Below are 19,317 nucleotides of genomic sequence, written 5' to 3'. Positions count from 1 at the left end.
CGGAAGAATGGACGGGAGACAATGCGTTTTGCTGGCGACTGTACGAGCCTCGACACACCACCACGATGTAGGTTACGAACGGAGAGACGCGGGTATCGATTTCAGCGCGGTATGCGGCACCGTTGTGGAATGCACACCTTCTGACGTTGTGTCGCGGCCCGCGTACCTGTAACCGCGAACGCGACTTCTGGAGAACACGCCTCGTGGACGTTGCATCAGGTTCTCGCGGGATTAGCAGAAGAAGCCGCGAGATTAGAGGATGAAGCCGCAAGATACGTCGTGCTTCCTGGCGAAAGATTATTATTTTTGTAACTGGACGCTGTGAGTTGTAGATATCCTTTCACGGAGAACAATAGCGATATACGCATTCTCTATGGATACTATAGATAATACAGAGATATTAAGACAGATAAAGAGATACAAATTGAACGTTTATCATTTGCTTTCGTTTTCTAGTTATTTTATTATAAACTTATAATTTCATTGATCGTATAGCGTAAAGTACAAAATAACGTGAAATTTCTTAATTTTCCAATCCACGTAACGAATTTACATCTTAGAATAAATAAATTTATGGAACAAAGTCTAATACTTTTCCTAAAGAAATTAAACGTTAGTAAATTAGTAGTTAACAAGGTGAAAGTTAAAATCGATATGTCTTCTTATGGGAGATTTCGAGTGGTTTTGAAAATTGATAGGATTGCTGGTTTCTTTTGTTACAGAGCTGATAGAGGTTTAAAGCCTAGTAGACGTGTTTCGAAATATTGAATAGCGATATGGTGCACATTGCGCGTGAAGTGAAAGTTGGAATGACTTTTCTTACGTTATTACGCAAAGTAAATGCACGTCACAGAATCTTTAATTTATTTCATAGTATGTATATTACAAAATCACATCCTTTATCTTCACATTTTCATTAGCGTGCGAAACAACACGGTACTTCATCATCCTGATCGACCAATTCCTTGCAAACACGCGGGTACAACGACGCCAGTAATTAATCGAAAACACTATGAGCTTCTCGTGTGCTATGGAGAGGCTGTCGTGGACACACACGTTAATATCTGGACCACACACCGCGACTCTCCAACAACACGAAACAGTTCTCTCTACCGCTCGAAAGTCAGTTCGACGAGTACTGTCCCATTATCAAATCGCGCTTCAAGTGGCGTACATCCGACGTAGAAGGGACGAACGCAGCGTTAAACATAAAATTATGAATCGCACGCGTAGATAATACACGTTCACGAACAAAGAGCTGGAATTTTTATAGTTGACCGAAACAAATTTGAAAGTTACGTTGGCGATTGTAATTGAGTTTAATTAACTTTTAATATGTAATTTGATAAGGCTCTGTGTGTAACTCTCGCAACAAAAATGTCGACATCGAGAAACTAATTTTGAGATAGATATCGCTACGTTTTACGAGTATTATTCAGTGTAATACATTTGATTAACATAACAATGCATTATGTTTTGTATATGAATTTTTATATGAGAATTTCTATATGAAACTTCATTTATACATAAAAGCTCGATATGAGTATTTTCCAATCTCAATGTGTAACATTTCGTAACCACGAAGATTCATTTTTTAACTATCATCGCTTAAAATATAACACCTAAAATAAACACAGTCTTACAATATAACCACACCAAAATTCCTCCACCAAAGACCAGGTAGTCGTTCAAAGGTCATGCTCTTTTAGATCAAGCTTCCTGTTAGTTCCACAGAACAATAATAATTCCGAGCGATTTATATTTAACGCAAGACCGCGTGCCGACGTGGGTCTGCTTGCCGGGGTCAAGATGAAGGTCAGTGGAAAAGGAAACGCGTCCTTGTTGCCCGCTATTACAAATATGCAGATTGACGTTACAGGTCGATCGATAACTCTTCAATGTGAAACGCACCTCAACAAACGATAACAAAAGCGGCTATGCATATCTTAAACAAATATCAGGATACCAACCAACGTAGCGAAGCAGGAAGAAGAACACGAAAAGAAAATAAAGAAAAAATGAAGGAAGACCAAGAAAAAGATAATGTTGGAAAAAGCTCAGTGACGCGCTGTCATTATCATTTGAATGCGCGTTCAGAGCTTCTGACGATTTGAATATTTCGTCAATTAAACGGTGACTCGATTTGCATAGGTGAGACAGGGTCGCCAACAGACGCCGACGATTTATTTCCATGCATGGAACGCGGCGACCGATCGATACCGATTCTACGCCCAGGGAGAGAGGAGATACCATCTGGATAGAAACCATCCACCCTTCTCTTTTCCTCTCCTTCTCTTTTACTCCTCTCCATTTTGCTTTTTTCCGTTAACCTCGATTTTTCGACCGCGGAAATTGCTCCGAGGCCGAAAGAAAAAGGGAGAACCGTAGAAATTCGAGGGGTGGGGGGGCGGGCATCCCCTCAGGCCGAGATTCTCCGCGTACCTAGTGACACGAATAAAATTTCAACGGACTCCTGTGAACGGAGTTCCTACGCTTCGAGAATAGGTAAGTTGGTTCGTCAATGAATTATTTCGCGATTCTATTCTTCGTATTTAAGTTGCTAGATCGTCGGCTATCGCGTCCAAAAATTCGGTTTTTATTGAGCTCTGGATTGGACTAGCACGTGGCTGAGCAGTGAGCCAGTAAGTTCATTGTGAAATGAAAGAAAAGATGAATTTTGAATATGTCTCTGTGATATTGTGCATGATTTTTGCTAGATTATATGTATATTCTTAAGAAATCATGGAGGTTTCAGCTTGGATTCTCAAAATGTTTAGTAGTAGGTCTATTTATGACTATGTTTTGCGGATCTACTAGTGTTTCTGCGATAAAGAAAGTTTTCTATAGTAACATTTTCATAAATTTTCTTCCATAATGAAATAGAATACCGAAATATTATTATTTATAAACGATTAGCAGCGTATTTGAAACGTTATTAATAGCGGAGTATACAGTGGCCTAAATCTGCTTATGTAATTACAACGTTTAATACGAACGCAATACGTATTATATCTCAGCGTAACGTTGTGATTGATACCTTAACATGTGAGTGAGATGTGGCGCGAAAGCCCTTGATTATGAAACATTTATCATTCGAATCGACATTAATGTTCGATATTCGTGATTTGAAATAGATTAACGTTCGGTTTCTGAACGTACAAGCAGCAGTATTCATTTTGGAAATTCGTCATACTGTTCGATTAGATCAAACAGATCTTTGACAAATTATCCTCTGATATTTCATTTGCGAGTTCGTTTCGAAGCATTGATTAACATCTTTTTTACAAACCATAAGTTTTACAAATTTGGAGAATATTAATTAGAATAAATTGGAACAAACAATCGCTAGCTCGCCCGTCTAATTTATTTTTATCATACTTGAATGTAACGAAACCTTGTGAATTTTCTTCGGCCGAAGTTTCTTCGTAAGTTCGAGGTCGAATTCAAATGTTATGTACGCATTATATATGAATACGTAATTATTGATTGAGACTACGGTCATAACGTATACGGGCATAAATGGACAACTTTTAAAGAATAACAAGAAAACCAACTGCGGTATTAAAAATTAGATATAGTGAGCATTATCGAGTGACCTATTGGTTTAGAAGAAGCTCTATCACAGAGCGATGGTCTGCGATACTTAAAGCAGTTGATTTATGGACTGACTTATAGTGGCTGGCAAACTTGCAGATTCCAGACTTTTAGGACAGCCATATATTCGAGCATAACAAATATAAAACAAGAAAGAGAATTTTTTATTATGTTAAATTTCTTCGTAAAAAAATTCCTCTTGCATTTTAAACGAGAAAGACACAACAGCGACGTGTTAAAAATAAAAATGAAATAAAATGGAAGGAAGATATCGTGATTCTAAATATAGTATCAATGACACTGCATGCGTTCGCGTGCATTCGAAATGCGTACGATCGAAGGTTTACGTAACCTTTGAACCCGAACGGGAGGCGCTTGCGCGTACGCTCAATTTCCGGTAATAGGCGAGTGTCCGCTTATTAACGCGACCGACGAGGAAAACACTCGTACTCGGATATTCCGACGCGGCGACACGCGCAGCGGTTGGAAACGCTCCAAAATACGAGCGAATCGTAAGCAGGGGAAACGTGCAACATGACCTCTTCTTATTTCGTAACACTCGTTACATTGTTCATGAATAAAATACTAATTATCCGTTAAATTCTAATCGTATAAATTTCATAACGTATGTAAAATTACGATTTATACATGCTGATATTAATATTTGATTGTTAGGTTACGTAATAATTTAGTTTACGCGTGTAAAGCACAGTATGCTTTGTTCAAATGATATTGTATCGATGTTTTACGTAATTATACCGTTGCGTGCTGCATCGCAGATTTAAGTATTTACTCTTTTATAGTTTTATCTGCAAAAGTAAAACTAATTTCTTTCAATATTCAATGAAATAGTATCATTAAACGACCGCATTACGAATCATAGGGATTAATTTCGTTTTAAGCCTTACTTCTCATTTACGATAAGTACATGCGATTTGCTTCATCGATTTCTTATCAAATATAAAAGAGAGAAACGTGCTTAATATGAAACGTATATTTAGCAGATAAACAATGGTCTAATACAATTATCTAGGTTATTTTGGAAGTAGAATTAGTGTTCTCTGTTAGAAGCGAGAACAGAATATTTTACAAAACAAGTATTATACATACGTGAAGAGTCTACAGATCAATCAGAAATTCATTCTAACAAGGTATATAATCCTGCAATTAGATGTTCTGACATTAAACGTTCCACATATGAATATTTAACGCGATTCTACTATTCATATGTAATTTTCTTTGGCGTTCAACTAAATCCTTCTCGCTTCCCCAAATCGTCCCATTTTCACGTAAAGTTGCATACAAATACGAGCGGAACTCCAATAGCAAGCCAAATTAAATCGTTTAAATTCTGCGTTAAGAGCGATAACATTTCCTTATGACTGCATTTACATAATTTTCATCTTATCATAAACACCTTATAGACCAGGTTCGATAACGATGTCTGATCATTAGAACGTCGATGTTCACGCAAATGTGTCTTGTGAATATCGCTGAAGAAATAATATGTAATCTTTGTATATTTTGTATTTTATTTTTAATAAGAATGATCCTATTCTCTAGGGTTTTCGCGCATTTAAATTGTCCATAAATGCATAAATATTTGTAATTTAGTGATCGCTATAACGTCAATGAAGCAACGAACACGAAGGAGGGACGACAATATACTTCGTTTTGGCATCTTTTCTAACTTCCGCCATGATAAACGATTGACCAATGCAAAAGTGGCCCGATTGATACGAGAAGCCGGAAAGCAGTGTGGGAAAATGGCTCGTTTCTGGTGTCGCAAAGAACGATATGCAAATTGACCGACAGATAACATTCTTCGACTGGCGATATCGTTGTTTTGAAATTTTCAACGCGTCTCGCCGAGCGGACGCGTGCGGGCGGCGTAACTAGCGCATGCAAATTGCCTTTCTCGTGCTTCTGATACGAAATCGCGAGATTGGAAGGAAAGTTCTTTTAAACGGGTTTGCTTACAAAATTCACCGACTTTTTATACCATTTTTTTTCAGTCGCGTTGAATATTAGTCATTTTCTTTCTACGGTTTAATTATCGGAAATTATTTATGGAATTTTTCAAAGACATTTTTGTAGCGAAAATCCTTTTCAGAGATCATGGTTGAAATGAATACAAAGACAATAATGCCTAATATTTCTAAACAGGCTATCTAGTACTTCTATCTAAAAATTTATGGAATTTAGGGTAATTTTCCTGTGACCTGTGATCGAAATTATCAAGAACAATGAACAACAAAAAATTCGTAACAAATTTTGCCGAGTTTCGCAACTATCCACATTTCTGACGATACAATACATCGCCAAGCAATAACGTTTCTCGAGGAAATGCTTAAATCTGCTTGGCGAAAGGAAAACAGGAGGATAAAACCGCGCCACAGTCAAGAGACGAAAGTACGTAGCTATAACAATAAAAGGACGCAGTGGAAAGAGAAGAAACGCATAAGAGGTAGGTGAGATCGAATCGTGGTAGAGAAAAACGCGGAAGGCAGGAATAAAGAAACGTCGGGGGAGGAGGCGTCGTTCGCCTGGACGCATTGAGATGCAAATAAGCGCGGTAGCTGGCGTGATTTACGAGAGACAGACGTGTCCATACGCGATTGGGTCCAAGAGAAGAACATTTCACCAGCGCGTTCGAAGACGTTCGAGGGACGAACAGATAAGATCTCTTCGAAACATCTACAATGGAAGTAGCATTTTGTACGATCGAGCATTCGTTTCAGGTAGCTATATGATTTCTTCTATGAAACGTGTCTTTTCTAATACTTAACGATATCAACGTGATATTTCTAATATTTCTCTGCTTTTCATAGAGAGTTAATCGATTTTATTGTGCGATGTTATACACCGTAGTTAGATTAATCTCTAAGAAATAGATCTCATTACTCGTTCATTTTATATTTGACTATCTCTAGACGATGGAAAGCTCAGAATATTTAGTAGCAGCTTTGAAGTCGTTTGAAATGGTTGTTATCTACGTTGCAAAGTTTTGTTCAAACTCGCGAAATCATATCATGCGTTCACAACGACAGCTGTTTAGTGTTCTAAAACCTTCTTACAATTTCTAACGCTTGCGAATTACTTTGATCGTTGCTTCGAGTGTCTACAAGTAGATCGATAAAATAAATCTATTAGCGCGTAAAAAGGATCTAGGACCACCTGCAGAGGTTAGGCTATCCAGAACCGTAACAGAACTGCGAATGTTCTGGCTTAAGTGAATGAAAGCAAGATTGTCGAGCAAGATTTATACAGGCAGCACGTACTACTCTTTTTCGTGTTGTAGCAATAAACCAGAATAACGAGGACTTTAGATCCCCACAAATATTTCTCAACTACATTAGACTAGCCTGCCATTTCAGCGTGGTGAAGTCATAACTTATGGTCTTTTTAGCGATTTCGTTGCTCATTTGTTGCCTGATAATGTAGAAAAATGGAAAGTATTTAAAACATCAAACGCACATGTTCGAAGTTGAAGACTTAAACAAATCAAGAACAGTTCCTCCATTGCCTTCGTACGATTTCTATGTACGTATTTTATGATAATAAATTTGGAATTATTATTTACTAGAACTAACTATTTCAACTATTATATTATATTGTCCGCGGTTTCTTCGTAAAATATACGCGGCATCTCGTAATTGTAATTTTACGTAAAAAAATAAACATAATAACTCGAAGAACTAAATGCCAGACTTCTTCACGGTTAAAAAAACATTTTAACATGTACATAATAAAGTCGTCCTCGAACGACGCTCAAAAGGCAATCTTGCCAGATGAATAAACGAGCTCGCTGGTCGCGTGCAGGTTGTCGCGAGTGCAACCTCGCGACTACCGTTCGGAGCGTATTGACGCGTATTGCAGGCGCAGGTTAAATCGAGCAGACGGTGGTGGCGTCGCGACGCCGGCTGCGCATGGCCACGCAACCCTCTCGACTCTCCCCTCCATCACCCACACACGGATCGAGGGTAGGGGCAAATAGCAAGAGGGAAAATTTATAAAGAGCGAATTGGAGGGGGAAGACTACTTGTTGCGCGTTGAGGCGCCCTCGTGACGCCAACATACCCCCTTCGTTTTCTCGACTGCTACTACTACTACTACTACTACTACTATTACTACCGACAGTACCGCTGGTGCAGATAGTACGTCCCTTCGCTAGCGACGCCACCGACGACGACGTCGCTACCACTACCAGCGCCGTCGCCACCACCGACGTCGAGTCGTGATGCCGCCCGACAAAAATAGACGCGTCGTCGCGACGCAACAGATATCATTCGGCCTCCACAAACTCACACGCGATATTTCCTGACTTTTCTATTTATCATTTTGCTGTCTATTTAAAAAAAAACTTTGGTTTTCTTTTTATGTTCCTTTTTTCTAATGATTGTAGAAGATTTTTATTTTTCTTGTGAATTAGATTATTTTTGAAGATTTAATCAACCCTCGCCTATTCTATTTTACTCTTCACTTAAAAATTCTTGCTGTTCACAATTTTCAAGGTTGAGCAATGTTTAACATTTTTGTAAACAGTCATCTATTACATAGCAAATTAATTTGTTATGTATAATAGAGCGAATAATTATATTAATTACGTTACATTTTAAAAACTGCTAAGCTTTCTTTACGAAACCAAAGTAAATTTCGTAAAATCTAACACGTTTAATCTTCGACAAACAACCGAATCAAGCAAACTGAAGGAAAGAGACAAAAAGGAAAAATTATATCCACTGACCTGAATCTGATGTCCGGGGTTGTTAATGTGTAGCTGCTGTGCCTGGTTAATTTGTAAAGTGGATGTGCCAGGTCCTGAGGGAGGTCTAGGCGGTGTGGAGCTACTGAAGGGTCCTTGGGATCCGGTTTGATTGGGTCCGCCGCCTTGGGAGCCTCTTGGTGGAAGCGGATACCCAGGGCTGCCGTGATTCGGCATTGATCCTGGGCTACCGTATGGCGAATACTGCTGCTTATACCCTCCGCTTGGTCCAAGCATGGTCGGTTTGCCACCGGTGGCAGGCTGCGGTCTCTTCATGTCAGCGAGGCCCGTGGCGAATTGAGTTTGCGAGCTGACAAACATGTCATTCGTCTGTTGACTCTGGAATCCGGACGTACCGTTGTTCTTGTGATACGATCCAGTGCCCGAGGTCGCTTGAGATTGTCCACCGGGTGGACCAGCGCTGCCAGGGCTGCCCAGATAGTCGGACGTGCCACCAAATTGAGGAAATTCCGCGTAAGGTGAACGAGCGGTTGGTCCTCTGGCAGCGGCTGCGGCTGCGGCTCCAGGATTAAATCCACCAAGACCCAACTGTTGACTTTTGTGTTGATGCTGCTCAGCCATTTGCTTCAGCGTCTGAGCGGCGGGGCTCATCTCGGACTTGAAGTCCAGACCGGAATAAGGTAGCCTGGCTGGAGAATACTGGGCAGAGCCAAGACCACCAGGACTCGAGTTAGCTGGCACGTTGGCGTTACCATTATTCGTACTTGTACCGTTGTTTACATTATTGCTGTTCACGTTCCCGTGTTGCTGGTGTATCGAGTCCTTGTCATCCTCGATCTTGATCTGTCCGTTGTTCGTCCCGATACTGTTATTATTATTGTTGTTGTTTGCTGCCGCGGCAGCAGCCGCAGCTACCACCGCGTTGTTCGCCAATGCCTCCACCGGGATCTTCTCCTCGAAATCAAAGTCTTTCATGAACTCGGGATGTAAGTCGGAAATCTCCGAGATGAGATCCTTGAACGCATCCGAGGTGATGATTTCATCGCCCGTGTCATCGCCCATGAAGTCGGAAAAGCCAGGGAACCCGGCGCCGTTCGCTGCCGCGTCTTTCTCCAGCGCGGCTGCGCATTGTTCTAAATCGACAAACTCGTTGTCCGGCTCCTGTTTGCATTCGACCAGGTTACCGATATCCACGCAACCGATTCCACCGGGAGCTGGTGCTCCGGTACCAGCGTTCCCAGTGCCTGGTCCGCCTCCAGCCCCGTTTCCAGACTGAGCCCTAGACGTCGCGGATGCTGGCGTATCCGGACCTGATTTCGGCGATGACGACGCGTTCAGAAGATCACTCTTCACCGACGCGTTCGTCAACGCCTTCACAGTCACGTTCGTAGAGATCTGTTGAGCCTGGGAGTTAGCCGCAGACGTAGTGAATTCTAATTGTTGCACAATTTCGACGGAGAATTTGGTCAGTCCCTCATTTCCACCACCACCGCCGCCACCTCCACCGCCGCCATGCGTCGGACCCGTGGAGTTCGCGCCGTTCCCAGCCGGATGCTGGCCGTGGCCATGATGGGGACCGCCACCACCACCGCCACCGGGTCCCTGTTGATGTTGATGTTGTGCCTGCGTGCATTGCAGCTTCACGGGGGGCTCGCCGAAGCCACCGTCTCCGCTACCACCGGCTGGCTCCAACTCCTCGGCCGTCCTCTTCACGAATTTTTGCTGCTGAAACGAGAAAGAGAAAACGTCGATTAGTTTGGTTACGGCGGTTAGTCGAGAGTAAAGTGCGGTAATGTTTCTCAGTACTGACAGCGGAACTCATGGTTGAGTAAATGCATTTGAACTTATTGCTATTTTAACATATTTTCATATTACATTAACAGATACATTCAGCAAAAGAAATATTTTATGTGGTTCCATGAAATGACAGTGTCATAATTTAAAGAAAGAGGAAAGATGAAAAGAACCTTCTAATATAACGGTCAAAGAAGGCTGTAAAAGAAGACATTCCAATCCATTCCTAGCGAAGAAATGACTCGAAGCAATCAAGACCTGCCATCACACGAAGAAAACCCGCGAAGATTTATCAGCTGTCACTTCGCCTGTCGAAGTCATCAAGTATCGACTTTGTTTCACGGCACTCTACTACCTTTAAAATGTTCGTCCCACTTATTAGGATTGTTAATAAATTCTATCATCGATTTCTTTATTTTCTAACTGCATTGATAGAAATTTTAATTTTTTAATTTTAGCTTCGGATATCAACACAGGAAAATTGATTTCTCGACAGTGTCACTAAATTCTTCGATCTAAATTATTGTGCTGGCCACCCACGTAGATAAGATGTAAGAAAATCACGCTAATCGAGAGAAAGGAGCGCGAGGAAGCCCAACAACTTTTAAATCCCCGTAGTGGTTCGCGTTCCCCATTAGAAGCAGCCAACTGGTCGAACGAAGAAACAATGGAAAAAGGGAAAAGAAAAAGATGGTAGGGAGAAGCTGGCAGAGGCGTTCTGCTCGTAGGTCAAGGCAAAACGCGCGACGAGTGCTCTAAACTCGCCAGTTTTTCTTCGATCCCGACTCACTGGTAACCGGTACCGCAGGATATTTAACTCGCCGATGCCTGGATGCCTCGTTCTGCTCACCCGTTTCTTTCGCAATTAACCCGGCAATTTCTCACTGTACCTGTCGATACTGCTAACGCTTTTTCCCATTTCGTCTTTGTACGAGATGCCGCAGTCCACGTTTCGATACAACGCGTTGACCAGTCTGTTTTATCGCCCGTGGATGTTGGTGTGAGCCAACTTACAATTGGAGTATAGATTTTGATACACGAAACGCGATTTGATTCGTGACACGTGAGTCTATGCGTCTTGGTATGGTTGGCAATCGCTTGCTTTCATTCGAGTATCTTACTCATTAGTAAATTTCCTAATCCTTTTTTGCATCCGCTTACTCTTCTAATTAACTAAACAATAAATATATTTTTCTATGAAACTGATGTCTATTATACTTAAATAACTAACTAAACAATAAATATATTTCTCTATGAGACTGATGTCTATTATACTTAAATAACTGACTGAACAATAAATGTATTTCTCTGTAAAACTGGTCTGAAATTCTCGTAATTCTTCTTCCTTTTTATGCGACACGCACGTCACGATCCCTCTATATCATGGATTTTCGGTAGATTAAAGAGTGCTTCGCGTATTATGAAAAAATTCACCAATAATCGTAGACAATTTAAAAAAAAAAAAAAAGCATTCATCCACAGAATCGTTTCGCGATATCGCGAATCAAACAAAGGTTCGTGCTCGAACGCGTAAAGGGTTGATGTTCGTGTATAGTCATGAGAATATCCTAATCCAGGAGGCAGTTGCCGTTGCGCGCTGGTACGAAGAAAAAAAGACTGGGAAAAGTTTTTCCAGGGTGCGGCCGAACTAATACATACACACGTGCATGTATAAGCTAGCAGACAACCGGGCCACACACGGTAGTATACATTTGTCATGATTTGAACCGGGATAACCTGCGCCTCGTTCTAAAATCGATAATACGTATTACCCTCTAATAGGGGTCGCTCGTCCTACGTACGTTTCCGCGAATATCCCTCTGCGTTTTCCTCTTTTAGATGGCTTGAGCTTGAACGAATCCACATCTTCAGCAGATGCAACGACATATTTCGTTGAATCCGCATTTAATTGTGATGGAAGAAAAAATAATGTTTTTTTTAGGGAAGAGTAGGATTATTTGAGATTTTACTTGTATCATTATTGTTTTGTTGATATTATTAATATTGCATACAGGGTTTTATCTGATGTTGAAGTAATAAGATTTTCATACTTTCAGCCTGAGCGTTTCAGCAGAAAATTCTGCGACTTTCCAAATACGAGTGTTGGTTGATTATATTAGGTTGCTTAAAAAATTTGTTCGATTTACATTTCGATCCAATATACATTTATTGAATTATATAGGTGCCATTTTGTTCCACAAGCTTTCTTCATCTTTCATGCAACTTGAATATTCCAACCTTCCAGAACCTCTCAGGCTTCTCGGCGAAAAACTTTTCAATATGATTCTTTATGTCGACCAACTTCCTTCAAAATCGGAACGAGCATACCGAACGATCCAATATTTCGATTTGTCGGTAATTACTAACGTATTTGTTTATAGTCTTATTTGCTTAAGAACGATTCTTGTATTAAAAGATCTCAAAAATATCAAACATCGAACATATTTTTACTTCTCATTTCCGAGAGATGGCAACAAAATAAAATACAATACGCTATATCTTCACGTTATTCCATAAAAAAAGCTTCTAATTACCGATGCATCGACTTTTACGAATTACTTTGGTAAGATTCATACATTGTTATCACAGATTAACCAAAGTGCCCGTATACTTACGAGCGATACTGTACATGCTTTCCAAAAACACCGAAGCCAACAAGGAGCGAAAGAAGACTAAAAATGGAAGCTGCATCTAAAAATCATCGCCGAGTTCATTAGGTAAATACAGAGACCGCAACGCGAACTACAAGGTAAAAGGAATATCGACACGGGTCGGCCTGTTATCTGACGAGGGCCGTGCACTTTTCGCCCCTCGAAATTGCTCCGGTGAAGGCGGCACACCGGCGAAAACTGCTCCCAAGGATCCCGTCTCTCGCGTCTATTACAGGGCCACCATCGTGCACACAATCCAGCCCCAGCTTTCTCGTTTTCCCTGGGCGAAAAATACGGGCGTTCCGGTTCCGCTAGGCGACGGAAATGTCTGCATTACCGTGCGCTTTCTCCGCAATTTCCTCGCGGCTCACCAGAGACGTTTGGGACCACACCGTCTTGCGTCGGCCAGAGACCGCGTTACGCCGAGATTTATCGCGTTCGCTCGCGTCCCGCGATACGCTCGAACTCGCCTCCATGCGGAACCACCTTTCCGTTTGTCGAATTCTCTACCGTTTATCACGAGAATTCTCACTGCTTTCACGAAGATGAATCGATTTCTTGATCGAAATCGCTCAATGGACGTTGGGAAATGTGGCGTTTGGCGAAAACTATCGCGAAGATCTTTTTAAAATCTGTTGGAATAGAACGGACGCTTAGAATCGTTGTCTTTTATAATATTTGCTGTCTTATCTTTGGACGAGTTTATATAATAGAAGCGCTTTGATTCTCGCCATTATCCGCGATTTTTCGTTCATATAATAGGAGTCTGTGTTCAGATAAATGGATTCAATTGCCAAGAGTTCGTTTAATCGGACAATAGCTAGAATTTTTTAAATAAATGGAATTCGCGCAAAAACAGTTCCAGTGTAATTAGTATCCTCAGTTGATGGATGTTTGAAATGCGTAATACACACTCGTTACAAATGATATTAATTCTTCTCTCTTCTTTAATAAATTATTGTATTCCAAGTTTCTTACAATCACCTCGCAATTCAATGAAAGTAAACATATTGTACGAGAAATCTTTCTCGCTCGGTCCAATTGCTTCGTTATTCAGAATTTCATAACTTAGGTTATTTTCAAGTTCCTATTTCAACCTTTCCACGCTCACAAACCATTTGAGATACACAAAGGAAGTCGGTAAAAAACAGCGCCATAGATGGATTAGAAAAATTCAGAAGTCCGTTATCGGTCTCCTTATATTAGATGTAGCGTATACGTTCGGTCTGTAAGTTTCCAAAGCTGACTGGTACGGGAAATGGACTAGGAAGTTTCAACCGTCGTTTCAAACTTCGTAGAAAGCGATTCTTTAAGCCGTGTACAAAGAATTCGTAGAATCTGTGCACGGGGGCGATCGATCTTTCCGCGTCTGCCTCTTCCTCGGACTTCCACAACTGTTTCTAATTAATCGGTCGTTTTTAACGAGACGTCACTCGTTGATTCAACAAACTCGATAAATTTCATTGGAATATCTTGAATCTCCTCTAATTAATTTTTTCCTGAACATTTAGCAACGATGTGATTCACGCATTTTCCTACGATATTATTAAAATTGAAAACGTTCTATTATTTCTGAAACAAAAGATACTTTTTAATATTTTATTACTATCTTATTTGAATTAATTTTTGGCTTGCCAAAACATTGGTCAAAATTTCAATCATTCTCTTTTATCTTCATACTAAAATTTCTTCGTGCAACTACACCGAATTGTCTATGTTATTCGTGGAGAAACATAGAAGAATAAGAACGAGATTTCTAAGTCCAAACCTCCTAAACATTGAATATTTCGAAAGAAAGTGCATTTTAATGACATTTGGTACATTACATCCAACGACCATGGTAAATTACTCAACGATGTAGGCAACTATAACTCCTTCAAAGGCGTAAACAACAATTGTCCGACGTACAACACGCAAAATTGCTCGCTTTCACGCATTCATCTGGCGAGAAGAACGTCTGTCAGAAACGTTGGAAACACCTTCTACGCACGTTTCAACGCGGTCAATACGTGAAAGTAAACGCGCGGCGCTGTAGGGTGCACCGATTTTCCTCGGGCACCGCGAGAAACACAATCGAGACTGTCGACAGCGATATCCCGCGAACGACGACGCAGTTATTAACGCGGACATAAATCTTCGCAGACTTTCATTCCCGTCGGTTCGGTTTCATCAACCTGTCTCTCCCAACGCATTCGCTCCTCTGTTTCTTCCTCTGTCACGCACCTTCGTTGCTTTACCCCTAAATGCCACCTCATACAGACGAATTTTTAAGTATTTTCAAGTATTCGTGGCAATAAAGTTGGGAATAAATCATGGAAATATAATATTTAACTTTCAATGGATATATCGTAAAACGTTACCGTAGAATCCTTGACAATTTCTTTCGTTACGAAAGTAAAATCGATCTGAAGCGAACCATTACGAAATTCAATACAATTCGTTATAATTCACTGCAATAAATATTTTTGCTACTAACATTTAAATCCATTATACAATTTACTTACAGTATTATAGTTTCTCAATATAAATTTCGTTAAAGAAATAGTTAGGAAATATCCAATTGCAAAATGGCGATTGTTCCTGGGAATTAATCTCCCATGGGTGAATAAATTTTACCTCTTCGAATACGTCTCGTGCGAATTTTGATTTTACCACAGAATAGTGCTGAAAATTCTTAATTATTTATATGAAAAAATTCTTCGATTATCTAAATTTAATATACAATATCAATTGTAAAGTTGAACATAGATGAAGCTTATACATTAATATACATTATACATAGATTAAGCTTGTAACATATGGATTTTGGTCTTCGTTTCGTGATTTTTCACCACTGTATAAAGTAGTTCGTTCTTTATTACGCTCGAAGAGTTCATACGAGCGATTACTTCGGCGGCTTAGAAATCGCGAATTAATAGTGAGTACTATACATGTACGTATAAACGATGTTGGTTAACCGAGAACGCTCCGGCAACTGATTTAACCCCCGAAATCGGTTAACGGCTGCATCAACGAGTTTACCGAACTTGGATCCAACGTTATGCCACTTCAGCCGGAAGTAACAGTTCACCACTCGCTCATGCCCACGCATTGAACCATAATTATGTACTCCGAGTGGCGTAAATGGTATTTTTCCAACGTATCGCCAAACTTGATAAAATAATAATTAATTTCTTACTCTTCTTGTGCCTGGTCTACTAAGCGCAGAGTATATCAAAGATTCGTGCGTTAGGCTGGTTTTTAGATAAAATTGTTTTGCGAAACAGTTTTGAGAATTGATGATTAATGAACAGTACCTGCTGAAACGAAAAAGCGATGGTACATGACGCTTCTATTAGGTTGTACGAGGTCAGTCTCGTGCAACGCAGAGAATTAATTAACGCGGGGCGTTTAAGTAAGTATGAGTTTGAATAATGAGTATTTACTACTACAAAAAAGTATTAAAACGTTTACACTGAATCGATCATTTTTCTGCCAGCATAATAGATATATCTCGATTAAAATTTCATTTGTAACACAGTTTTATACAGGGTGGATGGTAACTGGTGGTACAAGCGGGAAGGGGGTGATTCTACGCGAAAAAAGAAGCCGAAAATATAGAATAAAAATTTTTCCTTTGAGGCTTTGTTCTCGAGAAAATCGACTTTGAATTTTCGCTCGGTACGCGTGCACTTTATCAAGTCTCGTTATAACGGATCTCACTGTAGATCGTTGTCTCGATGGAAAAATTAAAAAAAAAATATTTATTCTATATTTTCGGCTTCTTTTTTTGCGTAGAATCACCCCCTTTCCGCTTGTACCACCAGTTACCAACCACCCTGTATATATTTATCCATACTTAATGGAGACAAAACTTAAACCACTATACTTCGTTTCACCTTCCTCTTTCCAATCTAAATAAACTATATCAGTTCCATTATAAAACATTCCCTCACGCTTAGCTCATCTCCTATGGTTGATCATTCATAAAACGAAAAAAGGGGAGGAACAATCGTAGGAAACTTCACGAGCAAAGAGAATCGAAACATGACTCGGCACCAATCGCGCAAACGACCCTTATATTCCTGTTGCAAGGCAATCACGGCAAGTGAACTTACAAATAGTCTCATTTATCTTCGAATACTCGCGTCGACCTCGAGCCACGCGCAACTTCACGGTTTAGAGCGAGCATATTTTCTCCGGCGATATTTCCCAGCGACGACATATCAATAATAGAAACAACCGTTCGACAGCGTGAAATCGGGCAATCTGTTGAATCTCGACAATGTGTTCTGGCGATACACGAAAAGATAAGAAGCGTGTCAGTGAGTAACCTTGAGGCGCGCGAGCTCCCTTCCTGCGTGGGAGGATACACCGCATCTATTCAGCGTTACACGTTTCGTTAACGACGCTACTAGTTCTCCGCTAGTCAACTGTTAATGCACGACCTAAATATCAGACGAGCCATTCACTGTCCGTCATGAATAATCCGATCATAGTCGAAATACGAAGATTGTACGTGGGACGTAACGGGTTTCGTTAGAAAACGCGCGCTGAAATATTTTATTCGAGCTTACTTTATTTTGACGATTTTTACAAAGAATCTGTGTTTCTTGAATAGTTTGATCGTTGTCGAGATACGGAGATATTAACTTCTGGATATAGAAAACGTGTGTTTAAATAGCTATCGTAATTAAAGTTACATGCTTATCCGTACGATAAATGGTACTTCAGATGACAAGTAACACGAGTAATAGGATAATAGTAATGGAAAATTAGTATAAACTGATAGTATTAAGACAGTATCGGAGCCTTATGTAGACTGGTATTGTCGTATATTAGCTTGTTTTCGGTGAAGAGCGTATCTGTGACTCGAGAGAGTGCGGTGAGCCCTTGTTACCTGTCATGACTGGGCGACTTCACGAGAAATCCAGTTTGTGTACGATATACTTCGTGTCGAAGGAGCAATTACTTTATAGAAAAAACGATCAAACGTGTAGTGTTTTCTTGTGTAATGAAAAATTTCTCATTTTATCATTCAAGTAGAAAAATATTTAAACTTTGTCATAGTAATTGTAAGTTTTGAACTTTGAATAATTCTAACGATTCTGAATATAATAAAAAAAACTGCTGCATTAGAATACTAAATTAGACGAAATTATGTATATTAATAGTGACCAGTGTACTTGATATCACAGACATGAATGAAGCATTCGGTCTTTGTGTATAATGACCATCGTCATCGCTCACAATGGTAATGAAACTAAAAGTGGTTAAGTATACACTTTCCAGCCTTTATGAGGGCATACGTCCTTATGAAGATTACTCGTAATAAACATCGACAATAAAACATTCTTCTCCTAGAAAGTGCCGGTTATATCCAAAACGAAAGTTAGTCATTTCTAAAGCAAAAGAAAGCTTCCGTAGACGACTTTCTTTATGTAATCTACAAAAATCCTCTTAACTCTTCTGTTTATTCACTAAACTTAACATTCCAGACGTTTATACATATTCAACTGGAAATTGCAAATTCCTGGCGAGACACGTAGGGATCGTAATCTTCTTAAGCAGCGATCGCTCCTCGCGCAAAGACGCATTTACGTTATCCTTTTTATCAGGATAATCTAATTTTTGCTAACAATCTATTCGATTCTCCACCTCGCATATGTCATCCGTATCCTTTTACCGATTTAAGACCTAATTAATCTAAATACGATTTATAATTTCTCAAATTATATCTTTTTTATATTTTTTAAACAATGCTCGTTCTATACGAAGGATATTCAATGGTGTGAAAAATAAATGTAAAAATTACAAAATTTAATATTATTTTTCGATAATCCTTTTGCGTGATACATCGTATCGATCGAGATTCATTGAGATTCATCGAGATATTTTCCAAAATAAATAAATTAGCAAAGTAAAAATTGCTGGATTGCAGCGAAGTTATAGGTTAAAATTTACGAATGCAGCACATGGAAAGTGGCGAAATACTGGAATTTTGGTGGCAACGAAAGAGGTCGTCGCTTCGAAGGGTAAACAGTAAATAATAAACAAGCGTATGAAGTGCATCTCATGTGGTCGCACGTGTCGCGATGCCACACGCTATTTGCGGCCCGGGTATTTATAAGCCGTTCTAATTCGGTCGCAGATGTATAAATATCAATTTAGCGTGTGGTCGGTGTGCGCGATTACGTTACAATTAACCGTTAAAACGCTTTTAACCAAACCGATCGATTCTCCTGTTAATTCGTCCTCATCGACACTGGATCAAAATTGTTACTATTCTCTTTCTTTGCAAACAGTTTTCTTTTTTTTATTTCTTTGGAACTGTTGCTGATTATCGAGATGAGCGGAAAAGTTTGAAACGTAGAAGTAATTGTCTTCCTGCTTTTGAATGGTTTAAAGCAATTAATCTAAGTGAAATCATTTGGAAATTAGACTTAATTCTCTTGAAATAAAATAAGGATAAGAAAAGAATCATAGCGATGAAATGAAGTAGTTGTCCCATGAACAGTGGAATTTTCAGGAAGCTGCGTAGAGTACAAGGTAGTGAACAGTAATGGGATATTC

General features: G+C 39.8%; 1 protein-coding gene across 5 annotated transcripts in view; it reads right to left on the bottom strand.

Annotated features, from left to right (window-relative positions):
* LOC126876808 (neurogenic protein mastermind-like) overlaps positions 1 to 19,317 on the bottom strand; it is a 248,682-nt gene that overhangs the window by 75,487 nt on the left and 153,878 nt on the right. For 3 of the 5 annotated variants that reach the window (XM_050639678.1, XM_050639683.1, XM_050639699.1), the window contains one exon: positions 8,342 to 10,045. In XM_050639678.1, coding sequence (XP_050495635.1) covers positions 8,342 to 10,045 — 1,704 coding nt within the window. The remainder of the gene's footprint in view (positions 1 to 8,341; positions 10,046 to 19,317) is intronic. The other 2 variants (XM_050639690.1, XM_050639703.1) reach the window with 1 other exon arrangement.

The sequence above is a fragment of the Bombus huntii genome, chromosome 2, assembly GCF_024542735.1.
Source record: "Bombus huntii isolate Logan2020A chromosome 2, iyBomHunt1.1, whole genome shotgun sequence".
Lineage (NCBI taxonomy): Eukaryota > Metazoa > Arthropoda > Insecta > Hymenoptera > Apidae > Bombus > Bombus huntii.
This window is presented reverse-complemented; position numbering and strand designations above follow the sequence as displayed.